At 39.8% G+C, this 27,739-nt stretch overlaps 1 protein-coding gene and 1 long non-coding RNA gene across 2 annotated transcripts in view; one reads left to right on the top strand and one right to left on the bottom strand.

Annotated features, from left to right (window-relative positions):
• The window catches only part of ube2b (ubiquitin-conjugating enzyme E2B (RAD6 homolog)), a 17,994-nt gene extending 735 nt beyond the window's left edge, over positions 1-17,259 (bottom strand). Inside the window, exons 1-6 of the mRNA XM_061890711.1 lie at positions 17,046-17,259; positions 9,178-9,258; positions 5,268-5,293; positions 3,061-3,150; positions 393-481; positions 1-315 (exon numbers count right to left, since the gene is read on the bottom strand). The exon at positions 1-315 is cut by the window's left edge and continues 735 nt beyond it. Coding sequence (XP_061746695.1) covers positions 187-315; positions 393-481; positions 3,061-3,150; positions 5,268-5,293; positions 9,178-9,258; positions 17,046-17,089 — 459 coding nt within the window. The 5' untranslated portion in view covers positions 17,090-17,259 and the 3' untranslated portion in view covers positions 1-186. The remainder of the gene's footprint in view (positions 316-392; positions 482-3,060; positions 3,151-5,267; positions 5,294-9,177; positions 9,259-17,045) is intronic.
• Positions 17,260-23,636: 6,377 nt separating this feature from the next.
• LOC133545188 (uncharacterized) overlaps positions 23,637-27,739 on the top strand; it is a 7,506-nt gene continuing 3,403 nt past the window's right edge. The window contains exon 1 of the long non-coding RNA XR_009804748.1: positions 23,637-23,701. This is a non-coding gene — a long non-coding RNA (uncharacterized LOC133545188). The remainder of the gene's footprint in view (positions 23,702-27,739) is intronic.

The raw sequence follows: 27,739 nt of genomic DNA, 5'->3' as shown, positions 1-27,739 counted from the left end.
AGCAAGTTAATGTTCGTAGCGGATCTTTGAATTGTCTCGCAGGGTGGCACTTGAGTCACGTGATATGCTTGCTGCTGCTCTCCACACACACACGTCAGGTACACATGAAGAAGAGGGGGGGAGAGGAAGAAGGGAGGCTGTTGAAAGACAGAATAGAGGAAGAAAGGAGTGGGGGGGTGGGAGGGCTCACACGTCCACCCAGCTCTGCTCCACAATGGCCGTCACTCTCTTCTCGTACTCCCGCTTGTTCTCCTGGTAGAGCTGCGCCGCCTGGCTGTTGGCGGGGCTGTTGGGGTTTGGCTCGTCCAGCAACGACTGCATGAAGACGGTCAAGTGGAAAATGTCAGTTAAAATGCACGTTACCTGCGTGGTGCAGGTGGAGGCTCACCCACCTGGATGGAAGTGAGTATGGAGGAGACGTCATACGTGGGGCTCCAGCGGTTTTGGAGGATGTCTAAACATATACTTCCATCTGCGTACACTGTGGGACCACACATTTATCGCAAGTCAGGACATGTACGCCTTGCTTTAGCACTTTCATCACTCATACCAGTGCAACACGATAGCACATACCAAAGCAGCAGGTGGCGCTGTAGCGTCAAACCAAAAGACTTTTTGGGCCCAAAAAATGTTCGGAAACCAAAAAAAAAGTGGCCTTTTAAAACGTCTTTTTCAAAGCGTCTGTACGATGTGGCTCAAGTTATTCTTTTTGCTCCTTTTTTCATCCTCACCTTCTGCTCTCTTTTACCAACGAGCTTTGTAAATATTCATGTACATTTGACTTGTGCAGCAGCAACATGCTAACGTGCAGAAGTGATAATAAAAAAATTATGCCTTTTTTAAAATAATTCACAGTCTGTGGTTCCCTCAAGTGGTCAGGGAGCACGTTCCACAGACTGGGAGCGGCGGAGCAGAAAGTTCGGGGGAAGTTTTTTTTCTAAGCCACAACGCCTCAAATGTTATCCTTTTTTTTTGTGAACTGAATTTAATAGGAAAAACATAAAAAGTATTTTCTGACTTTGGCCTGAAGAAAGTGGCTTCCCAGAAAAGACGCAATAACAAAAATTAGGGATGGATGATATCGGCCGATAAATGTTTTAAAATGTAATATCGGAACTTATCGGTATCGGTTTCAAAAAGTAACATTTTTTACTTTAAAACGCCGCTGTGTACACGGAAGTAGGGAGAAGTACAGAACGTCAATAAAAGTCACATAAAATCTTGTGTGACATGTGCGATACAAACAGTCTTGCAGCATGTTAACTTGTGTTTGATATGTGCGATACAAGCAGTCTTGCAGCATGTTTACTAGTGTGTGATATGTGTGATACAAGCAGCCTTGCAGCATGTTTGTGTGTGATATCATGTACGATACAAGCAGTCTTGCAGCATGCTTACTTGTGTGTTATATGTGCGATACAAGCAGTCCTGCAGCGAGTTTGTGTGTGATATCATGTGCGATACAAGCAGTCTTGCAGCATGTTTTCTTGTGTGTAAGATCAAGCGCGATACTAGCAGTCTTGCAGCATGATTACTTATGTGTGATATCATGTGCGATACAAGCAGTCCTGCAGCGAGTTTACTTGTGTGTAATATCGTGGGATACAAGTAGTATTGCAGCATGTTTACTTGTGTGTGATATCATGTGCAATACAAGCAGTCTTGCAGCATGCTTACTTGTGTGTGATATCATTTGCGATACAAGCAGTCCAGCGAGTTTGTGTGTGATATCATGTGCGATACAATTAGTCTTGCAGCATGCTTGTGTGTGATATCATGTGCAATACAAGCAGTCTTGCAGCATGTTTACTTGTGTGTTATATCATATACGATACAAGGAGCTTTGCAGCATGTTTACTTGTGTGTGATATCATGTGCGATACAATTAGTCTTGCAGCATGCTTACTTGTGTGTGACATCATGTGGGATACAAGCAGTCCTGCAGCGAGTTTAATTGTGTGATATCATGTGCGATACAAGCAGTCCTGCAGCGAGTTTACTTGTGTGTGCTATCATGTGCGATACAAGTAGTATTGCAGCATGTTTGTGTGTGATATCAAGTGCAATACTAGCAGTCTTGCAGCATGCTTAGTTGTGTGTGATATCATGCGCGATACAAGCAGTCCTGCAGCAAGTTTGTGTGTGATATCATGTGCGATACAATTAGTCTTGCAGCATGCTTACTTGTGTGTGATATCATGTGGGATACAAGCAGTCCTGCAGCGACTTTGTGTGTGTGATATCATGTGCGATACAAGCAGTCCTGCAGCGAGTTTACTTGTGTGTGCTATCATGTGCGATACAAGTAGTATTGCAGCATGTTTGTGTGTGATATCAAGTGCAATACAAGCAGTCTTGCAGCATGCTTAGTTGTGTGTGGTATCATGCGCGATACAAGCAGTCCTGCAGCAAGTTTGTGTGTGATATCATGTGCGATACAATTAGTCTTGCAGCATGCTTACTTGTGTGTGATATCATGTGGGATACAAGCAGTCCTGCAGCGAGTTTAATTGTGTGTGTGATATCATGTGCGATACAAGCTGTCCTGCAGCGAGTTTACTTGTGTGTGATATCATGTGCGATACAAGTAGTGTTGAAGCATGTTTACTTGTGTGATATCATGTGCAATACAAGCAGTCTTGCAGCATGCTTACTTGAGTGTGATATCATGTGCAATACAAGCAGTCTTCCAGCATGCTTACTTGAGTGTGATATCATGTGCGATACAAGCTGTCCTGCAGCGTGTTTACAAGTGCACATCTGCACTTGTTAAGATTAAGATTTAATTTTCTTCCAACAAGCACACAATTCCTTCTATTTTGAATGTCAAAATGCAAACTTAAGACACAGACAACGTGCTGGAGCCTATCCCCAGCTGCATTCGGGCGGAAGGCGAAGTACACCTTGGACAAGTCCCCACTTCACCGCAGGCCCAAACACAGATAGACAACATTCCCACTCACACTCGCAGATTGAGGCCAATATAGTAATGAAATTATTAATATTGAATAAACCACAAATGTATAAAAAAAATGCAATAAAAAATAAATGTCATCTTACCATTGGGGTGAAACATTCTGGAGACAAAGCGAACTGTGGGAGGTTTGTTTGGGTATTCCTCTGAAAACTCTATCAGCAGCTTAAACGTTCCTGGGAATGTACACACACAACTTTTCAAACACATTCTGTATACATTCTCTGTTCATTCTATCAAACATTTAAAGTCCTTTTGAATAATATCTAGTTTGTTGTAGAGATCAACCGTTTTGTTTTTTCCAGGGCCGATACCGAATCCCATTATTATTAGTCAAGGAGGTCTGATAATGAATATTTGGAGGTGATATGCATTTGCAGTAAAAGTTATTTAAACATGAATAATGCCACCCAACCCCCCCCCCCCCAACAAAAGAAACAAACGAAAAAACAAAGTAGTATCTACAAATACATCAATTAAATAAACAAAAAATAAATACTTCTACATTGATAATATTAATAATAAACTGTAATTAAAAAGAAAGAAATTATTATTATTATTATTAATTACATTTTAACAGAAGTGTACATAGATCATGTTGAAGGAGAATGTTTGCAGATATTAACAGTAAATGAACAAGTAGATTAAGAATTCATTTTTTACCACTTGTCCTTTATATCTTTGACAAAATGATAAATGACACAATATGTTACTGCATATGTCAGCAGCTAAATTAGGAGCCTTTGTTTGATTACTGACTACTAAAACACAAGTTGTCTAGTATGTTCACCATTTATTTAAGGACAAAACTGCAATAAGAAACATATGTTTAATGTACCCTAAGATTTTTTTGTTAAAATAAAGCCAATAATGCCATTTTTTGTGGTCCCCTTTATTTATAAAAGTACCAAAAAGTATCGAAATACATTAAATACATACCGGTACCAAAATATTAGTATCGGGACAACACTATGCGGCACAAATGTTGTCCTTAATTTAGCAGCAAAAAACATTAGGGGATTTCACAATCTTTATCACATGTGTCAGAGGAGCATCGACATTAGAATTTCAAAATATAGAAAATCTCCTGGGAATATTGGTAAAAATATTGGATTTTTCTATGTCACAATACCTCACCATTGACTAAATTGTTTACCATTTTATAACAGTTTATGGATTTAATACATTGTAAGGTTTCATCGTGAGGAACCCTGAAATATTGTAAACATTAAAATAGAAAAAAATCTGGGCTCCTTCATGGAGATTATAGTTGAGACATTTTTCAAGGTGGTTGACATAATTTCTTCCTGGATGTTGTAAAAAAGTATGATAGTGTGTGAGCTGCTGTCTGCTATTCTTTACTTATATAATAATCTATTTGTCAGGATGTTTACACAAAGTTTTGGACTTCTGGCAGAGATATCCTTTTTGTCATTTGACTGAATCACAGAGCATGAAACTGCGCGCTCCTTAATGAGAAGGACAAAAACGAATTTCCTGGCATAAAAAAAGGGCAAGTTTTGAAAGCTAAGCAGAAGTGAAGTGAATTATATTTATATAGCGCTTTTTCTCTAGTGACTCAAAGTGCTTTACATAGTGCAACCCAATACCTAAGTTACATTTAAACCAGTGTGGGTGGCACTGGGAGCAGGTGGGTAAAGTGTCTTGCCCAAGGACACAATGGCAGTGACTAGGATGGCAAGAGCGGGGATCGAACCTGGAACCCTCAAGTTGCTGGCAAGGCCACTCTACCAACCGAGCTATAGCGCCCAGAAGAGATAATTTAAAAAAATGGCAACTTTTCTCAAAGAGCAGGTGTTTAGGCAGTGTTTATTACTATCTACTTCACTAATAATTATATTTAAACACTAAATACTGGTATCATAGGTGTATATATTATCTGCTAATGTAGTTATGTTGTAGTTGTAAAAAAAAAAGAAAAAAAATGCCCATAAAAATAGGCTGGTACCGATATACGGCAAAATGTTAAATATAGACGCTGATAATTGACCGGGCCAATAATCATCACTCAATCAATCCAATTTTACTCATAAAACCCTAAATCACGAGTAACTCAAAGGGCTGCACAAGCCACAATGACATCAGGGCAAGGAAAAATATAAATCGGTCGATCTCTAATTTGTTGTCGTCTTTTTTGTCTGCTTCTATAAGTGTGATTACATTTACTGTCTTAAGAGCAACAACAAGACTGAACAAAAACTTAGTAAATGTAAGTAAATGTTAATATTTGTTGACAGACAGCATGTAAATATAACCGTGAAGGGGAACTTACCGTCTTCAAAAGGTGTGCCCACAGGCCTGTGGAGAAATAGAGGACAGAGGACAGGGGAAAAACAAGATCAACTTCATTTATTTTAAATGAGACTGCCATTTGATCCGTGCGAGACACAAACATGTCGGACGTCAACATTACATCTACTGTACATGTTGTCTTTTCCTTCTCAGGTTGCCAACACAAAAGAGGGTTTCCCCTAGATTGCCAAGATACCTGTGGCGGTGGAGGCGTGGTCCTCATGACGTCATCGAATAATTTGCTATGATCTCAGTTTCGTTACAAAGGCTAAAAAAAAATGTATACAAACATTAAAAAAAAAACTAATCTGTTTTTAATCAGGATTATCATATATATATTTTTTTATAATACATGGTTTTGTCCTAGTTTCAGCTGTTGCTGCTTATTGCACAATGTGCTATTTTTAAAAATCTTTCAAGTGTCTAGAGACTTTTAATGACTTTTTCGAGAATTAGCATTAACTCTAGCAGCTTTTTCTGGTGTTAATATAGACTATACTCGTGTTTAGAGACTCTACTTCTGTCCTTGGGTGTCTGTGACGAATAGCGAGAGTAGCAACAGGGATGACGTCACACTTGCTTGGCGCCAGGCCTGGAATTTTGTCATCATCAGGGCATGGCCAATTGGCCTTTGGTGTCGTCAATTTTTTGAGGGCACAAAGTAGGGCTGGGCGATATGGCCTTTTTTTAATATTTCCATATTTTTAGGCCATATTGCGATACACGATATATATCTCAATATTTTGCCTTAGCCTTAAATTAACACTTGATACATATAGTCACAGCAGTATGATGTTTCTATGTGTCTAGATTAAAACATTCTTGTTCATACTGCATTAATATATGCTACTTTTAAATTTTTATACAGAGAGGGAAATCACAACTACCGTATTTCCCGCACTATAAGGCGCACTTTCAATGAATGGCCTATTTTAAAACTATGTTCATATATAAGGCGCACCGCATTATAAGGCGCACAGAATAGATGCTACAGTAGAGGCTGGGTTTACGTTATGCATCCATTGGATGGAGCTGCGCTAAAGGGAATGTCAACAAAACAGTCAGATAGGTCAGTCAAGCTTTATTAATAGGTTAAAAACCAGCGTTCTGACAACTCCGTTCACTCCCAAAATGAATAAACAGCTGTTTTGTTATTTTACCCGAGGTAAAATCAGTGACATGGTATTTTGTTTATCTTTTAACAACAGCAAGTTATAATATATAGTGCAACATTTATATCACATAGTGGAGGGGAACTATTCCTCGAATCAATAAATACGTACAAAACAGTCTGATACTGTTACGATAAATCAAACATTTTTACAATCACAATATAGTAACACTCGAAATAGTGCAAAGCAATAACAATATATCAACAATAAGTCACACAACACACAAAATAAACATGTAAAGCTTACTTTATTAAGTTATACCTCATCCACGAATCCTTCGAATTCTTCTTCTTCAATGTCCGAATTAAACATGCCACAACAGGTCTCGCAACTACGGTAAGCAGCCGCCGACTTCATTTCCCCCCGTAGAATAAGAAGCGCGTGGTGCATGCCAGGATATATGACTGCGGCAGGCGTGCCTTTTTAATTTCCATTTGTGTTTATGTAAAGACCCCAAAATGGCTCCTATTGAGAGACAGGATTTCATGAAGGCAGGAATTGTCACTGAACTGCTAGACAACAGCAGCGACATCGACTCCATTAATGGCGTCTTATATCCCAGCATGCACCGCGCGCTTCTTCTACTACAGTGGAAAATGAAGTCGGCGGCTGCTTACCGTAGTTGCGAGACCTGTTGTGGCTCAATATTGGTCCATATATTAGGCGCACCGGATTATAAGGCGCACTGTCAGCTTTTGAGAAAATGTTATGTTTTTAGGTGCGCTTTATAGTGTGGAAAATACAGTAAGTCAATTGACCAAAACCGTATTTATTAAACAGTTATCAAGCAGTGGCACAAACTTTCATGTCATTTCCAAAACAAAAAGTGCCAGATTGTCAGACATTTTAAAACAAGCTATTAGTGCACTTTTGTGCATGTCACTAAGATGACATATCAAAACAACACTTAATTAAAGTGCACTTTTTGTACAGAACGCCACTACAATAGTTTAAAACAAATAAAGTGCACTTTTGTGCATAATGTCACACAAGATATTTCAATAACCGTCAAATAAAAATGAGCTGCATAATGGGAAATCAAATAGTGTTCGTCCTTCGCTATGTGGTAGGTTACTACGGACATTATCTCCTTTTGTTGTTGACAATTTTTTTCATACGGTGTTGATCTGGAAATGTTTGCCTCTGCATTTTGATGGCGTGGGCGTGTGGCACCGAACGAAGATGTTGACATGCGGAGTAATCACTCTTCATTCTCTAGCAGGGGACTTTTCAAATGCTGCTACATATTAGCAGTAATGCTACTTTTTGTAGCAACGCTTTTGCCCCCCACTTGAAAAATTACGGTTGTCTGTTCGACATATTCCCCCTCGAAGCCAAACCACCACCAGACGATGAACCCCCTGCTGAGAATTAATTATTCCATCATTTGTTACAAGATTCGCACATTCTTTCTCTCGTACTACCGCTCGCACCACAGCTAACGTTACCCATGCTGCTACCTCTCTGCTCCGCGAGGGCGTATGCATGTGTGACCTATGTAAGAAGGTGCGCTTGCTGTCTGTGAGGACAGACAAGAAAGAGTGGGAAGAGCCTGTAGTTTAATGCCCGCAGCTAAAAGCAACTGCGTGAGAACGTATACTCCAATATCACGATATAGCCATTTTCTATATCGCAGAGTGACAAACCCGCAATATATCGAGTATATCGATATATCGCCCTGCCCTAGCATAAAGGCCTAATGTCAGATTAGGCCATAAAATAAAACAATCCTTTTAAAAACACGGTCCTAATTAATGTAGTTTGAAGTAGGGCTGGGCAATATATCGATATACTCGATACATCCGCGAGATATAGAAAATGACTATATCGTGATATTGGAGAATACGTTCTCACGCAGTTGCTTTTAGCTGCGGGCATTACAGTACAGGCTCTTGTCACTCTTGTTTCTCCTTCTCACAGAGACGTAAACAAGCGCACCTTCTTACATACGTCACGTGTGCAACGTCACACGCTTTCCCCGAGCAGAGAGGTAGCTACATGAGTAACATTAGCTGTGATGCTACTGGTGCGTTGCGAGTGGTAATACGAGACAGAGAAGGTGCGAATCTAGTAACAAATGGAGGAAGAATTAATTCCCAAGAGAAACAGCACTGGCTCCATCGTTTGGCTTCAAGCGGGAATATGTTGAACAATTACGCAGCAAAAGCACATACCGTATTTTTCGGACTATAAGTCGCAGTTTTTTTCATAGTTTGGCCAGGGGTGTGACTTATACTCAGGAGCGACTTATGTGTGAAATTATTAACACATTACCGTAAAATATCAAACAATATTATTTAGTTCATTCACGTGAGAGAATGGACGTATAAGATTTCATCGGATTTAGCGATTAGGAGTGACAGATTGTTTGGTAAACGTATAGCATGTTCTATATATTATTTGAATGACTCTTAACATAATATGTCACGTTAACATACCAGGCACCTTCTCAGTTGGTTATTTATGCGTCATACAACGTACACTTTTCAGCCTTTTGTTCACTATTCAAATGTCCATTCTTGGTGTTGGGTTTTATCAAATAAATTTCCCCAAAATAGCGACTTATGTTTTTTTCCTTCTTTATTATGCATTTTCGGCAGGTGCGACTCATACTCCGGAGCGACTTATACTCAGAAAAATACGGTATTGCTTTTTGCTTTTGGCAAATAGCATAACCAGAGCAGGGCAAACTGGACAAGGCGGGAGGGCGGGACTCACCCAAAAATAACAGCATTCCAAAGCATGATATTGTTCTCCGAAGGTGCTCCGCTCACACCGGTGGGAGGGTCTTCTTGAAGTCTGGCGATGAAAAGGAAAAGTTAATACGTCACCAATATAAGAAGCTTTGGTCAAAAAAAAATTTACAAGTAAGACTTCAAAGTATAATAACCTGCAGCTTTTACTTGGGGCCTCACAACAGTAAAGTGCACGTTGCACAAAAGGCATCTCTGCAACGTTTGACAGCGGTGACCACACCCGATGTTTGCGGCCGGTTGTCAGGACAACCACAATACACAAAAAAGTTGCAACGTTTCGGGGGTCAGGGAGTGGACACCGGGCCAAAGTCCAGCACGAGCGGACAACTGGTGGCACGTGTTGGCATCAAAGAGGTGCCAATCAGAGCTTATAAAAGCAGCCAAGAGCCATCTGCGTGTGAACACTGACGCACTGCAATTAACCTCATCAACCTTAATCTGCTTGAGCTCCTTCCTGCTGGAGAAGACGCTTTATTTAATCATTTGATAGCAACTTTCAAGGCCTTTTCATCATTTTATGTCAAAAAGAAGCTCTTAATAAGACTATTTTACTGTTAAATGTCTAAGTAAAAAGGGCTTAACTCATGTTTACACTTGTGTAAGCAGTGATAATGTACTGTCAAATGTTACAACCGGTTAGATGCATAGTAAACTTTTTTGTGAGGGTGAAAATATGAGAAACAAACAATCCTTAATAGGATAGTTTGCCAGTTACAAGCACAACAAATGAGGTGATCTAGTCCAGAGTTTCTTGACATCTTAAGGGCTGCCAGAAAATATCTTTCTTTAGCTGTGGTAAGTATGGGCCGCAGGGGTATTCGATTGTAATACACTTTTCCACCACTTGTGGCAGTAATGACAAAATCAAACAGAAAAAGTCTGGAGCTTCGATAGATAGATAGTATTTTATTGATTGCTTCAGGAGAGTTTCCACAAGAAAGGTCGAAGAGAAGTTTCTTACGCGCAAAATGTATAACTAAAGTGTTGAAATTGTATTTCTAAAAAACTTTTGACTGTGAAGAAAGATAAATGATAAAATGGGTTGTACTTGTATAGCGCTTTTCTACCTTCAAGGTACTCAAAGCGCTTTGACACTACTTCCACATTTACCCATTCACACACTGATGGAGGGAGCTGCCATGCAAGGCGCCAACCAGCACCCATCAGGAGCAAGGGTGAAGTGTCTTGCTCAGGACACAACGGACGTGACGAGGTTGGTACTTGGTGGGATTTGAACCAGGGACCCTCGGGTTCCGCACGGCCACTCTCCCACTGCGCCACACCGTCCCTCCCAAAAAGATATATGTGTATCATTAATTTAGTTCAAATGTATTTATTTTAGCGGTGTGTAATTGTATGAAACTATTTCTCATAAGTATTTCTCTTCATTTGCAGAAATAATAGATTTTTAGATGCATTACAATTCGGACATGGACGATTATAAAATTGCTTAGTAAACGCCAATTATCGATAATCAATTTATTTATTGTAAATAAAGTAATGCAGACAATTCTATAATTTGGCAGACTGCAACCACCTAACAGACAGATCTGACCAGCTCCTATATCATATGTTCCAGTTTTGCACACATTTACTTTAATTTAATAAATGTGATGAGAATTTATTTTAAAAAATGCAGTTATTAAAAGTTGGATGTGATAAATGCTTATTTAGTAGAACAAAAAGAAATGTAAAACTGCATCAATATACATAAATGAAAGAAACATCAATAATTTGTTTTTAATCAAATCGTGAGGTGGCCAAAGATTCCCAACTCTGAGCGGTATATTAAATTAGTACTTATTTTTCTAACCAATCTTATCGATGCCTTGATAACAATCTTAGCGACTAACAAATGATTTCATACCATTTGACAAGGTTTACCCTTTTAAACTGTAAGTTAGTTTTATATTGAAAACGATCAAAATCAAATCGTAAGATTACTAATTCAGTGTTAATAATTTAATGGGACCGGCACCCTCTGTAGTGGAAAAGTTGGGCCCTGAGGTCAGAAGGGTTAAAAGGAATTGCTTTTTTTTTGGAATTTGCCTATCGTTCACAATCATTATGAGACAAGGAAACATCTTTTTTTTAGTATTCTAAAGATGACAAAAAACGCTTGCAAAAAGTGGCTAACGGGAGTCACTGTTGTAGCCTTTAAAGCCCTCTAAAACTACTTTGAAATCCTCCATTGTTGTAGATACACACTGCAATTATATACTGTGTATATATATAATGTAGTAACAGACACGTTCATAACAATGTTATATGTACAATATTTAGCATATTTTGGTCATTTTATGCATTACTGGAACTTCTAATTTACTCTGCGCATTTATTTCCGTTTTCATAGCATCACACTTCCGACTTCATTGCAACAAATTTGTGTTTCCACTTACAGAAACAAACGCAAGTGTGTTGTATTCATAGCAGACTTTTGGACGGATGTGTATTCATAACCTTAGAATTTTGAACCTGAATATACAGAGGATGAACTACTGGTTTTAGAAGCACAAACAGAATGGTGAAATATTGGAGCACGCGGAAGTCGAGAAAGCGAGGTCGGCGTGATTTGAATGTATATGTGGAACTTGGAGCCAAGCTATGCCGACATAAATAGAGTACATACCCAAAATGAATCTGAAAAAACTTCACCGGCCAGCTCGACCAAACAAACAACCGTCCATTGAGTGAGCCACTATAATATTGATCATGATATATGCAACACGTCCTGCTTGTGTGTTACAACTACATACGCTGTTGAGCTAGCTGTGTACAAAAACATGAAATGTGGGCTAATACTTTAAAATACTGTTATATGATTATTCTTTTTTTTTCAATCATTACAGGTTAGTGTCCTATTGCATTACAAACTAAAAACCCATTAAGCTGCTGACACAAAAGCTAGTCTACGGCTAAAGCCATAGCATGCGTCGCAAGATGATGTGTTACGACGCTAACAGTACAGTTTTTCAGTGTTCGCTCTTACAATAACAATGTCACTACAGGTTTTTGGATGCATTTTTAAAGTGATTTAGAGGCAGAATGAACTAGCCGCATTGCCAGCCACCAAGAACAAGCCGATTATTACAAATTAGAAAGCCAAATAACTAAACTTTTGTATTCTTGTCTCTCATAAGGATTGTGAACAATAGGGAAAGTTTTAAAAAATTGCAGTTTCCCTTTTAAAACCTCTAAACTAGTCTGGTGTCTGACTTGTTTAGACGCGACATCAGGACCAAAGGCAATGCATCAATGTGGTGTGGACACACATGCTGATCCGGGAATGTCCCTATTGTTTCCTGGCTGGACTGGGATGCACTCGAACACCTGCGGACTGGTGCAAGGTTACATGACATATCTACTTCCAGCATCTTTACACAACACAACACAGTTAGCTTGCAAACATGAAGAGATACAAGTGGCAATACAACAATCATTGACATGTATTCTGCTTTTAAATTAATATTAAAATCACAGCGACGAGATAATAGTTATAGAACATACACTATATTGCCAAAAGCATTTGGCCACCTGCCTTGACTCACATATGAACTTGAAGTGCCATCCCATTCCTAACCCATAGGGTTCAATATGATGTAATTCCACCTTTTGTAGCTATTACAGCTTCAACTCTTCTGGGAAGGCTGTCCACAAGGTTGCAGAATGTGTTTATAGGAATTCTCGACCATTCTTCCAACAGCGCATTGGTGAGGTCACACATTGATGTTGGTCGACAAGGCCTGGCTCTAAGTCTCCGTTCTAATCCATCCCAAAGGTGTTTTATCGGGTTCAGGTCAGGACTCTGTGCAGGCCAGTCAAGTTCAGACACACCAGACTCTGTCATCCATGTCTTTATGGACCTTGCTTTGTCTTCCTCTATTAAAAGCCATGTTAGTAGAGGAAGTGGCCTGCTCCAAATTGGGAGCATGTAATTGTCCAGAATGTTTGGTATACTGGAGCATTCAAAGTTCCTTCCACTGGAACTAATGGGCCAAGTTCTACTTCTGAAAAACAACCCCACATCATAATTCCTCCTCCACCAAATTTCACACTCAGCACAATGCAGTCCGAAATGTACCGTTCTCCTGACAACCTCCAAACCCAGACTCGTCCATTAGATTGCTCAATGGAAAAGTGTGATTCATCACTCCAGAGAACGCGTCTCCACTGCCCCAGAGTGCGGTGGGGACATGTTTTACACCCCCATCTGAGTTTCTTCCCAAACGCTTCCATTTTCTTATAATAAAGAGTTGACTTTGGAATATTTAGGAGCAATGAAATCTCTTGACTGGATTTGTTGCCAACATTCCTGATTTTCCAGGAAGACTCCCGAATTTCAGTGCCTCACCCGAGTTTCTCCCGATTTCCACCCGGACAACAATATTGGGAACATGCCTTCAGCGTTTAATTTCCCTCCATTCAAACAGGGTGCCAGCACAGTCACATAATATATGCGGCTTTTATTCACACCTAAGTGAATGCAAAACATACTTGGTCAACAGCCATACAGGTCACACTGAGGGTAGCCGTATAAACATCTTTAACACTGTTACAAATATGCGCCGCACTGTGAACCCACACCAAACAAGAATGAAAAACACATTTTGGTGGAACATCCGCACCGTAACACAACACAAACATAACAGAACAAATACCCAGAACCCCTTGCAGCACGGATTCTTCCGGGACGCTACAATATACACCCCCCGCTACCACCAAACCCCGCCGCCCCCCATTTCCCGAATTCGGAGGTCTCAAGTTTGGCAAGTATGCCTATGACAGTTCCACGCTGGAATTCACTGAGCTCCTGGGGGCTTTTACAAATGTTTGTAGAAACAGTCCCCATGCCTAAGTGCTTGATTTCACACACCTGTGGCCAGGCCAAGTGATTAGGACACCTGATCCTAATCATTTGGTTGGGTGTCCAAATACATTTGGCAATATAGTGTATATGTAATGGTGACTTCAAATACAAAAGAAAGCAGATACATGGAGGGGAAGAAAGAGAGGCCAACTATATTAACCTTGTAGATTGTTATGCAAGTTTAATACAAGGTTAATATAGCCCCAAGTGGAGGAGTTCAAGTACCTCGGAGTCTTGTTCACGAGTGAGGGACGAGTGGATCGTGAGATCGATAATGCAGCGTATTCAGTTATGCGGAGGTTGTATCGATCCGTTGTGGCGAAGACGGAGCTGAGCCGGAAAGCAAAGCTCTCAATTTACCGGACGATCTACGTTCCCGTCCTCACCTATGGTCATGAGCTTTGGGTTATGACCGAAAGGACAAGATCACAAGTACAAGCGGCCAAAATTAGTTTCCTCCGCAGGGTGGTGGGCTCTCCCTTAGAGATAGGGTGAGAAGCTCTGCCATCTGGGAGGACCTCAGAGTAAAGTCGCTGATCCTCCAGATCGAGAGGAGCCAGATAAGGTAGTCCGGGCATCTGGTCGGAATGCCACCCAAATGCCTCCAACCGGTAGGAGGCCACGGGGAAGACCCAGGACATGTTGGGAAGACTATGTCTCCCAGCTAGCCTGGGAACATGTCGGGATCCCCCGGGAAGAGCTGGATGAAGTGGCTGGGGAGAGGAAAGTCTGGGCTTCCCTGCTTAGGCTGCTGCCCCCGCGACCCAAGATCAGATAAGCGGAAGAAAATTGATGGATGGATAGATTGTTATAGTGACAATAGGTTAAACTTTGTCAGTGACGGTTTTCCCTTAGGCAGCAACTTTAATAAATGTTTGATGAACAAATCCACGTTAAATCACAGCGGCGAGCTGATACTTATAGATCTTGGCAAGAAGATTACACACAAGCAGCGTGGCATCGCTTTCTAGGCCAGTGTTTTTCAACCTTTTTTGAGCCAAGGCACATTTTTTGCGTTGGAAAAATGCGGAGGCACACCACCAGCAAATATCACTAAAAAAGGAAACTCAGTTGACAGTAAAAAGTCATCGTCACAATTGTTGGATGACTTTAAAGCATAACCAAGCATAGCTCTTGTCTCAAAGTAGGTGTACTGTCACCACCTGTCACATCACACACTGACTTTTTTTCACTTTTTTGCTGTTTCCTATGTGTGGTGTTTTACTTCTTGTCTTGCGCTCCTATTTCGGTGGCTTTTTCTCTTTTTTTGGTATTTTCCTGTAGCAGTTTCATGTCTTCCTTTGAGCGATATTCCCCGCATCTACTTTGTTTTAGCAATCAAGAATAATTTAATTGTTTTTATCCTTCTTTCTCTGGACATTGCTGATTGTCCTGTCATGTTGGGATGTACATTGTGGACGCCGTCTTTGCTTCACAGTAAGTCTTTGCTGTCGTCCAGCATTCTGGTTTTGTTTACTTTGTAGTCAGTTTAGTTTTAGTTATGTTCTGCATAGCCTTCCCTAAGCTTCGATGCCTTTTCTTAGGGGTACTCACCTTTTGTTTATTTTTGGTTTGAGCAGTAGACACATTTTTACCTGCACCCTGCCTCCCGCTGTTTCCGACATCTATAAAAGCAATTAGCTAACTGCTGCCACCCACTGATATGGAAGACTACTACATGGTTACTCTGCCCAGCTCTAGACAGCATCAACACTCAACAACAACACATCGGCCTCCAGTACTCTGGAATGCCCTCCCTGTAACAGTTCGAGATGCCACCTCAGTAGAAGCATTTAAGTGTCACCTTAAAACTCATTTGTTTACTCTAGCCTTTAAATAGAACCCCTTTTTAGACCAGTTGATCTGCCGTTTCTTCTCTTTTTCTCCTCTGTCCCACTCTCCCTTGTGGAGGGGGTCCGGTCCGGTGGTCATGGATGAAGTACTGGCTGTCCAGAGTCGGGACCCAGGATGGACTGCTCGTCCAGAGTCGGGACCCAGCATGGACCGCTCGCCTGTGTATCGGCTGGGGACATCTCTGCGCTGCGGATCCGCCTCCACTTGGGATGGTTTTCTGTTGGCTCCACTATGGACGGGACTCTCGCTACTGTGTTGGATCCACTTTGGACTGGACTCTCCTGGCTGTGTTGGATCCACTATGGATTGAACTTTCACAGTATTTTCTATGAACTTTCACAGTATCATGTTAGACCCGCTCGACATCCATTGCTTTCGGTCCCCTGGGGTGGGGTTGCCCACATATGCGGTCCTCTACAAGGTTTCTAATAGTCGTCATTGTCACCAACGTCCCACTGGGTGTGAGTTTTCCTTGCCCTTATGTAGGCTCTACCGAGGATGTCGTTGTGGTTTGTGCAGCCCTTTGAGACACTAGTGATTTAGGGCTATATACATAATCACTGATTGATCATTTGAAGACTATAATTACTGCTTTGCAAAATATATTTTTAACCCAAATAGGTGAAATTAGATCATCTCCCACGGCACACCAGACTGTATCTCATGGCCGCGGCACAGTGGTTGAAAAAGACTGTTCTAGGCAATGCAAGCAAACGTCTGCAAGAAAAAGCTGCTTTTGTCGAGCCATTCAAATGGTTGAAGTTAGTTGTCTCCTGGCACTGATAATCCCAACAACAAACAAACAATAACACGCAAAGTAGCCAAGTCGGCCACACTAATGCTAACACTGACGACTGAATAAAAACACTTCTAAGCGTATCATTTTTTAAAATGTCACCGATCATACACAGACACACGTCGTATTATAACGCGTGTGTTGAATTCACCTCAAACGACTCTGTGTTGATTTTGTATTTTTTTTTTTTTTAGCATTAGCTAAGCTGCCGTTAGCTTCCCGAGCTAGCATTGCTAGCTGCTAGCTGCTAGCCACACACACGCAAACATACATTAGCAAAAAGGGGGGGTTAGGGGGGGGGGGGCTGCGGTACCTTTTAAAATCTCTCATAAGCCGTCTCCTCGCCGGGGTGGACATTATTGAAATATGATTTTTTTTTTCTAAAAAATTGTCAACTAAACCAGCGGCATATAGCGCGAGTGCTGTATCCAAAGAGCGGTGTTTTGTTCCGCTGGGAGCCCTTTCTCTTTCCTTCCTTTAGCTCCCCCCAAAAAAAAAACAACTCGCTAGCTCGCTACATGTGATGACGTCACCGGCTGACGGGGCTGACCAGCAGAGGCCCTGCCCCTTTAATGACGCGCACGTGGGACATGTTTTATTACATTGTTACTGCAACACTGCATTACTGAACTACAATGTGCATCAACAGCACACTCTTTTGTTAGCAGCTAACTATTATTCTCAAAAAGCTAAAGACACTTCATTTTAATTTTTTACCTCACCAAATGGAATACCGTATTTCCTTGAATTGCCGCCGGGGCGCTAATTAATTCAAAACCTCTTCTCACCCCTGCGCTTACCAAAGGCATGCGGTAAAAGTAAGCATGCGCTAATTATTTTAAAACCTCTTCTCACTCCGGCACTTACCAAAGGCATGCAGTAAAAATTTGAGTGTGAGATACAGTCGGGTGTGCCGTGGGAGATGATCGAATTTCACCTATTTTGGTTAAAATCTTTTTTGCAAACCAGTAACTCTCTCCTTTGAGTCACACATTAAAAGCGTTACTAAAACGGCCTTCTTTCATCTCCGTAATATCGCTAAAATTCGCTCCATTTTGTCCACTAACGACGCTGAGATCATTATCCATGCGTTTGTTACATCTCGTCTCGATTACTGTAACGTACTATTTTCGGGTCTCCCCATGTCTAGCATTAAACGATTACAGTTGGTACAAAATATGGCTGCTAGGCCATATTTTGACAAGAACAAGAAAGTTTGATCATATTAGGCCTATACTGTATATACCTTTATATACATATATACATACATATATACCTATACTGTATATACCTTTATATACATATATACATACATATATACCTATACTGTATATACCTTTGTATACATATATACATACATATATACCTATACTGGCTCACCTGCACTGGTTTCCTGTGCACTTAAGATGTGACTTTAATGTTTTACTACTTACGTATAAAATACTACACGGTCTAGCTCCATCCTATCTTGCCGATTGTATTGTACCATATGTCCAGATAAGAAATCTGCGTTCAAAGGACTCTGGCTTATTAGTGATTCCTAAAGCCCAAAAAAAGTCTGCGGGCTATAGAGCGTTTTCCGTTCGGGCTCCAGTACTCTGGAATGCCCTCCCGGTAACAGTTTGAGATGCTACCTCAGTAGAAGCATTTAAGTCTCACCTTAAAACTCATTTGTATACTCTAGCCTTTAAATAGACCTCCTTTTTAGACCAGTTGATCTGCCGCTTCTTTTCTTTTTCTCCTCTGTTCCCCCCTCCCTTGTGGAGGGGGTCGGTCCCATGACCATGGATGAAGTACTGGCTGTCCAGAGTCGGGACCCAGGATGGACCGCTCGCCTGTGTATCGGTTGGGGACATCTCTACGATGCTGATCCGACTCCACTTGGGATGGTTTCCTGTGGACAGGACTCTCGCTGCTTTCTTGGATCCGCTTTGAACTGAACTCTCGTGGCTGTGTTGGAGCCACTATGGATTGAACTTTCACACTATCATGTTAGACCCGTTCGACATCCATTGCTTTTGGTCCCCTAGAGGTGGGGGGGGGGGGGGGGGTGTTACCATTTAGTGATCAATTGTACAGAATATGTACTGAACTGTGCAATCTACTAATAAAAGTTTCAATCAATCAATCAATAGTGCGTATTCAGAGCGCATGTGTAAAAAAAAAAAAAAATTCCCAGTCCATCAAGATATGAAATAATCCTAAATGATATTCAATGACTTGGTTTATATTATTGTATATACTAGGTCATAAAATCAGTGTCAGTTGAGTTGGTCCATAGATTTCCTGTAGGGTATTTTAATGTCCAACAGATGTCAGTATTTAGTGACACAGGATCAATACAGTTTATAAATGTGTCAAAAGGCTGTGCAACGCCTCATCAACCCATCACTAACAATCACACAGGTCAGGTAATGTCAAGACTTTAATCTACACTGGACATAGGCAGTCTTCTTTACTGTCAAAGACTTTTTGACAAATCAATCAAACAGAACCCCCAGTCAAATGACAAATTCAATATTACTTTTCAACAGACATTTATTTAATCTTGTTGTTTGTGGTCTGGACATTTGACACAGGAATTTACTTTTCCACACACCATCCTGAATCACGGTTTCAATCGTAGTCCATGTTAACTACCAAACCGTAACTTAAAAGGGTTGGTTGAACAACTATAAGGACTAGCAGGTCATTGCTAATGTTGCTGGTAAGCACAGTACTCATGGACTAAGTTTTGGGGAAATTCCTGTTGAAATCAATGGGACATCCTTCAAAGTTGCACTGATTCCATCTGATTCCAACTGTTCCAACTTCAAAATTTTCAGACTCTTCAGGAATTGTGTGCTTGATTTCAACAATTCTAAAATAATTCCAGGATTTCAGTTCATCATCTGCATTGGATCAATCACATGCAATTCCTTCAGGAATTGCCTCATCTAATTTTTAATGTTTAATAAAAAATAAAACAACAACAAAAAAAGATACTACAATACATTTCGAAGTTTTAACCTATTCAAACCATTCCACCTACGACACGTTGCACCATTCTGGAAATTCAAACTTCCCCTTTTCCTTGTCAAAAAAGTTGAGGATTTTCCAGAATTCCTGCTTTTCCGAAGCCCTATTTCCACCCTTTTTCTGGCGACTACTCCTTCCACATTTTTCAACGCGTTTTAACTTTTCCACCGTCGAAGCTTTCTTCTGCATAAGAAGTGGAAAAATTCTCTGTTTTCCCGAAATTCCGTATTACAATTTGTCATTTCAACATGTTATTACTTCAACAATTCTCCACCGATTGAGAAATTGTCCAAGACATCAATAAATTTAGATTAGATACTACTTTATTTATTCCTTCAGGAGAGTAAATGCCTTGGCAGAAGACACCTCCTGCCAAAGATGCCTATACCGCAGGATTTTTAATTTTTCAAATGATCATCAAATGTTGCCGTTGACATCAGTGATGCTGTTTGGAACAGAAATGATATATTTAGTAAGTAGAAAGAAAACACAAGGAGCCCGGGCAACAGCAGCGAAGGTCTGCCCGGCCGCCGGGCAGCCCATGCATGCTGTGCCCTCCGGGCAACAGCAGCGAAGGTCTGCCCGGCCGCCGGGCAGCCCATGCATGCTGTGCCCTCCGGGCAACAGCAGCGAAGGTCTGCCCGGCCGCCGGGCAGCCCATGCATGCTGTGCCCTCCGGGCAACAGCAGCGAAGGTCTGCCCGGCCGCCGGGCAGCCCATGCATGCTGTGCCCTCCGGGCAACAGCAGCGAAGGTCTGGCTGCGTAGTCCTTATAGCTGTTCAACCAACCTTTTTAAGTCACGGTTGGGTAGTTAACATGGGCACCAATTTCCTCGTACCTTAGTAGCTGTTTAGCCAACCCTTTTAAGTTACGGTTTTAAGAAGTACCAAGTGTTGAAACCGTAGGTCAGGATGGTGTGTGTAAAAGCAAAATGCCTGTGTCAGTCCACAGCATTGGAGCATTCTACTTTTAAATGTGTTTAATAAAAAAGGAAAATAACAACAACAAAAAAGATACAATAATACAATGTTTCCACATTTTTAACCAATTACACCATTCTGGAAAATCCAGGATTTTCCAAAATTCTTTCTTCTACAAAGCCTTCTTTGCAGTGAACACTCTTTTCACAATTTTCAACATGTTATAACTTGCAAAGTCCAAGGGTTTTGCTATTAATAGAACATTGACAAACCTCTCCAAGGTTTCTCATAGTCATCATTGTCACTGTCATCGAAGTCCCACTGGGGTGAGTTTTCCTTGCCCTTATGTGGGTCCTACAGAGGATGTCGTTGTGGTTTGTGCAGCCCTTTGAGACACTTTTGATTTAGGGCTATATAAATAAACATTGATTGATTGATTGATTGATTGATAAACGTGTATCTATATGTGTGTGTGTATATATATATATATATATATATATGTGTGTATATATGTGTATGTGTGTGTATATAGCTACAACGGGGTTCTATTAACACTGACACGATTGTATATACGGCGGATACTGCCCTCCAAAATAGTTTCTCTCGTTTTGAGGAAATAACATTAGAGGAATTGTTACAACGTGTAAATGGAATAAAACAGACAACATGTTTACTTGACCCTCTTCCTGGGAAACTGATCAAGGAGCTCTTTGTATTATTAGGTCCATCAGTGCTAAATATTATAAACTTATCACTCTCCTCGGGCACTGTTCCCCTAGCATTCAAAAAAGCGGTTATTCATCCTCTTCTTAAAAGACCTAACCTCAATCCTGACCTCATGGTAAATTACCGACCGGTGTCTCACCTTCCCTTTATTTCAAAAATCCTTGAAAAAATTGTTGCGGAGCAGTTAAATGAACACTTAGCGTCTAACAATCTATGTGAAACCTTTCAATCCGGTTTCAGGGCAAATCACTCCACGGAGACAGCCCTCGCAAAAATGACTAATGATCTATTGCTAACGATGGATTCTGATGCGTCATCTATGTTGCTGCTCCTCGATCTTAGCGCTGCTTTCGATACCGTCGATCATAATATTTTATTAGAACGTATCAAAACACGAATTGGTATGTCAGACTTAGCCCTGTCTTGGTTTAACTCTTATCTTACTGAGGATGCAGTGTGTCTCCCATAACAATGTGACCTCGGACTACGTTAAGGTAACGTGTGGAGTTCCCCAGGGTTCGGTCCTTGGCCCTGCACTCTTCAGCATCTACATGCTGCCGCTAGGTGACATCATACGCAAATACGGTATTAGCTTTCACTGTTATGCTGATGACACCCAACTCTACATGCCCCTTAAGCTGACCAACACGCCGGATTGTAGTCAGCTGGAGGCGTGTCTTAATGAAATTAAACAATGGATGTCCGCTAACTTTTTGCAACTCAACGCCAAAAAAACGGAAATGCTGATTATCGGTCCTGCTAGACACCGAACTCTATTTAATAATAAAACTCTAACATTTGACAACCAAACAATTAAACAAGGCGACACGGTAAAGAATCTGGGTACTATCTTCGACCCAACTCTCTCCTTTGAGGCACACATTAAAAGCGTTACTAAAACGGCCTTCTTTCATCTCCGTAACATCGCTAAAATTCGCTCCATTCTGTCCACTAAAGACGCTGAGATCATTATCCATGCGTTTGTTACGTCTCGTCTCGATTACTGTAACGTATTATTTTCGGGTCTCCCCATGTCTAGCATTAAAAGATTACAGTTGGTACAAAATGCGGCTGCTAGACTTTTGACAAGAACAAGAAAGTTTGATCACATTACGCCTGTACTGGCTCACCTGCACTGGCTTCCTGTGCACTTAAGATGTGACTTTAAGGTTTTACTACTTACGTATAAAATACTACACGGTCTAGCTCCATCTTATCTTGCCGATTGTATTGTACCATATGTCCCGGCAAGAAATCTGCGTTCAAAGGACTCCGGCTTATTAGTGATTCCCAAAGCCCAAAAAAAGTCTGCGGGCTATAGAGCATTTTCCGTTCGGGCTCCAGTACTCTGGAATGCCCTCCCGGTAACAGTTCGCGATGCCACCTCAGTAGAAGCATTTAAGTCTCACCTTAAAACTCATTTGTATACTATAGCCTTTAAATAGACTCCCTTTTTAGACCAGTTGATCTGCCGTTTCTTTTCTTTTTCTTCTATGTCCCACTCTCCCGTGTGGAGGGGGTCCGGTCCGATCCGGTGGCCATGTACTGCTCGCCTGTGTATCGGCTGGGGACATCTCTGCGCTGCTGGTCCGCCTACGCTTGGGATGGTTTCCTGCTGGCTCCGCTGTGAACGGGACTCTCGCTGCTGTGTTGGATCCGCTTTGGACTGGACTCTCGCGACTGTGTTGTATCCATTGTGGATTGAACTTTCACAGTATCATGTTAGATCCGCTCGACATCCATTGCTTTCCTCCTCTCTAAGGTTCTCATAGTCATCATTGTCACCAATGTCCCACTGGGTGTGAGTTTTCCTTGCCCTTATGTGGGCCTACCGAGGATGTCGTGGTGGTTTGTGCAGCCCTTTGAGACACTAGTGATTTAGGGCTATATAAGTAAACATTGATTGATTGATTGATTGATTGATTGATATATATATATATATATATACACATATATGTGTATGTGTGTGTGTGTATATATATACATATATATATATATATATATATATATATATATATATATATATATATATATCTACACACATATATAAAAGCAACCACATATTTATAAAAATATCAGTAGTGCAGAAATCTGCCTTTAACGCTGCTATCATGTTTATTTGCGCTGTAAACAAGCCCCGCCCACTCCGCCCGTGTCGGGTCCTTTTCATGCTGGTTTGGTAACACTCGTGTCACGTGATTTCAAAACTGACATCTCATTGGCTGGTTCCCACGCAGGCGCGATTTATGCAAAAGAAGCCCATTTTTCCACGCTGATTTGCTTTTGTCCAACACATCTGCGGAGGTGAGTAGTAACGTGCGACATTTACTCCGTTACATGCACTTACGTCACTTTGAAAACAAAAATGTACTCGTCAGAGTAGTTTTACTGCAACATACTTTTTGTGCTGATAGTTGTCTTACATAATGGCGCCACTAGATGACGCGCTAGCATAAAGCAGCAGGTGTATGTCATTAGCTGATGGCGTGTTTGGGAATGATCAAATAATTGTCTTGCATTTGTTTTCACTGAAAACAGAAGACTTTTTACTTTGACTTGAGTAGTATTGTGAAGAAGAAACCCTGCTTTATTTCCCTTCCGTGTACTTACATCAGAATTATCAACCATTAGGCCAGGGGAGTACAAACTTTTTCCACTGAGGGCCGCACAGGGAAAAATAGAAGTATGCGGGGGCCATTTTGATATTTGTCATTTTCAAACCATAACAAAATACCGTATTTCCTGGAATTGCCGCCGGGGCGATAATTCATTTAAAGCCTCTTCTCACTCCTGCGCTTACCAAAGGCATACGGTAAAAGTAAGCATGCGCTAATTATTTTAAAACCTCTTTCACTCCGGCACTTACCAAAGGCATGCAGTAAAAATGTGACTGTGATGTAAGTATATAGATTTTTAAAGATTATTTTACCTTTATGGGTCCCGGGGGCCATAAAGGGTCTCAGTTAATAACATGTTAAAAATAAGTCAAAGTTTTATTTTTTATTTAATGCTTACAGCAAATCTTTATATCGACATTAAAAAAAAAAGGTTTTATGGAATTTCTGTCAAAAACATCTTTGTTTTTTTAATAGTAAAACAGAAATATGCAGTATTTAGTAATTAGAGCCCTAAAAGATCAATAATTCAGGACACCATTGATTTGAATTCTTTATTATTTTGGAGTCATCACAGTGAAAAGATAAATAAAATACCAGTAAATATATTTGGGATCAAAAAGGTGCCCCACTCAGAAAGTGATACATTTTTATTAGGTTGTTTTTTTTATAACTTAAGTTACGAGATCAACTTCAGATATATCTGTTGATTTTACATTTGAACTATTATTTTGTTTGTTTTATGCTCTTTTGTCAAAGAAAACTTGGTTTTTATATGGCAACTGCACTATATATGCAATATTTACCACATAAAACATTTTAAAGTGAATATTTTGAACTAATTGTAGCTTTGAAAAGAATTAATTATAACATGGCTTTTTTTTTGTCATTATTTTTTGTTTAGAGCAATGGCAAAAAATACTTTAAATTGTATTTATTTACTAGCAAGCTGGTCTCGCTTTGATTGACATTTTTAATTCTAAGAGAGACAAAACTCAAATAGAATAAAAAAAAACAAGAAAATATTTTAAAGATTTGGTCTTCACTTGTTTAAATAAATTCATTTATTTTTTTACTTTGCTTTTAAATAAATTCATTTTTTTTTTTTACTTTGCTTCTTATAACTTTCTGAAAGACGATTTTAGAGAAAAAATACAACCTTAAAAATGATTTTAGGATTTTTAAACACATATACCTTTTAAATTCTTTCCTGAAAATTGAAATCAATGTTCAAATAAATGTATTATTTTTTATTGTAAATAATAATAAATACATTTTAATTTAATTCTCCATTTTAGCTTCTGTTTTTTTCAAGGAAAAATATTTGTGAAATATTTCTTCAAACTTATGATGATTGAAATTCCCCAAAAATTATTCTGGCAAATCTAGAAAATCTGTAGAATCCAATTTCAATCTTATTTCAAAGTCTTGAATTTCTTTTTTAAAAATGTTGTTCTGGAAAATCTAGAAGAAATAATGATTTGTCTTTGTTAGAAATATAGCTTGACAGGGAAGGTTTTTTCCCATTTAAATTCATTAAAAGCAGATGTTGTATTCTTACAAGAAACACATCTCTGTAAAGACAACCAACACAAACTTCAAACAAGCTGGATATCTCAGGTTTATCACGCACCCTTTACTTCACAAGCTAGAGGTGGAGCTATTTTATTTCATAAAAATGTGCCTTTCATACTTACATCAAAAATAATTGACCCTAATGGAAGATTTATTTTATTGAATGGTCATATTACATCCTAGCCAGTAACTTTTTGGAATATCTATGGACCAAACACTGATGACTCAAACTTTTATCATGGAGTCTTTGGTCTACTTCCTGATGATAGCTCCTCTCATATCTACATTGGTGGTGATTTTAACTGCCTTTTGGACCCCACTTTAGATAGATTGTCAACTAAATCTAATGTCATTGCTAACTCAACTAAAACTATTAATAATCTTATGAGATCAAGAAATATCATAGACATATGGAGAGTAAAACACCCTAATAAAAGGGAGTATTCATTTTACTCCGCTGTACACAATTCCTACACGAGAATTGATTACTTTTTAGTGGAAGCCTCTGCCCTCTCCAATGTCAGTAATCCTGAGTACCATAGTAGAATCATCTCAGATCACAGTCCTGGGAGTTTGCAGATTCAAATTGATCTCCTTAAAATCAAACAAAAATGGAGATTTAATCCACAACTATTATTATATGAAGATTTTAAAGAGTATATAAACAAGATTATCCAAGATTTTATTGAGGTGAATGATAACGGAGAGGTCTCAGACTCCACATTGTGGGAAGCTCTTAAAGCTACTGTGAGAGGATATATCATTTCATTTGAAATCTCAAAACAAAGAGAAACAAGAAAAAGGCCGAGAGAATTAGAAAAAGAAATGGAAAAAATTCATATAAATTCTCTTTTGCAGTCTGATTACAATAAGATGCTGGAACTGAAAAATGAATACAACTCTCTCTTCTTCATGGGGAAGTATCTAAACTCCTGCTGAAAAATAAACAAAAACATTTTGAAATATCCGATAAACCACAAAAACTTCTATCTAGACAGCTCAAAGGAGATCAAGCCAAAGCTGCTATTCACAAAATATGCTCAAAAACAGGTGAAACATGTACAGATCTAAAGGATATCAATAATGTCTTCAAAGACTTTTATTCAGAATTATATCAATCTAATTCAGCTATATCGGTTAATGATTTAAATGATTTTTTTACCACATTAAACTTACCTCAACTGAGTCCAAATCATCAGAATTCTTTAGACAACACTATTTCAACTGAAGAACTGCAAAAAGCACTGAAATCTTTCTCCTTGAATCAAAGCCCTGGTCCAGATGGATTTGGTGCGGAGTTTTATCAAGCTTTCAGTGAAATACTATCCCCTATAATACTTAGAATGTTAAATGATTCTTTTGTGAACAACAAACTTCCAAGTTCTTTGTATGAAGCCCATATATGTATAATACCAAAAAAGGGAAAAAATCCACTTGATCCAGCCAATTATAGACCTATCTCCCTGCTCAATTTAGACCATAAGATTCTAACTAAGGTACTCGCAACAAGGTACTCGCAACCACATAACCACATAACAGAAATGATTCATCCAGATCAGGTGGGTTTCATCCCGGACAGACCTTCTTTTGGCAATGTACGGAGATTACTGAACGTATTGTACTCTGACTGCACAGGAAACAAAAAGGCTGCCGTCCTGACTCTGGATGCTCATAAAGCTTTTGATTCAATTGAGTGGGCTTATCTTTTTCATGTTCCCAAATTATTTGGATTGGGAGAACATTTCATAAAATGGGTTCAAATCATTTATTCTGCACCAAAATCATATGTCATAACTAATAATGTAATATCGGATAGTTTTGAATTACACCGCGGAGTGAGACAGGGTGACTGCCTTTCGCCCTTACTCTTCAATTTGGCCCTCGAACCACTGGCTATTGGTTTAAGAATGAAGTCTAATATTAAAGGATTTTCAGTGGGCTCATCAGAGAGTCTCATCTCACTTTATGCAGATGATGTACTTGTTACACTTACTGAGCCAGAAGTTGCACTACCACTTCTTTTAGAATATGTAGACTCTTTTGGTAGAATATCTGGTTATAAAATAAACTGGTCCAAAAGTGAGCTTATGTTCCTAGGAGATCATGTTGAGATCAGTCAAAATCCAGTTAAAGTCGCAGAAAATTACATATC

The sequence above is a fragment of the Nerophis ophidion genome, linkage group LG28 (genome assembly GCF_033978795.1).
Source record: "Nerophis ophidion isolate RoL-2023_Sa linkage group LG28, RoL_Noph_v1.0, whole genome shotgun sequence".
Classification (NCBI taxonomy): domain Eukaryota; kingdom Metazoa; phylum Chordata; class Actinopteri; order Syngnathiformes; family Syngnathidae; genus Nerophis; species Nerophis ophidion.
This window is presented reverse-complemented; position numbering and strand designations above follow the sequence as displayed.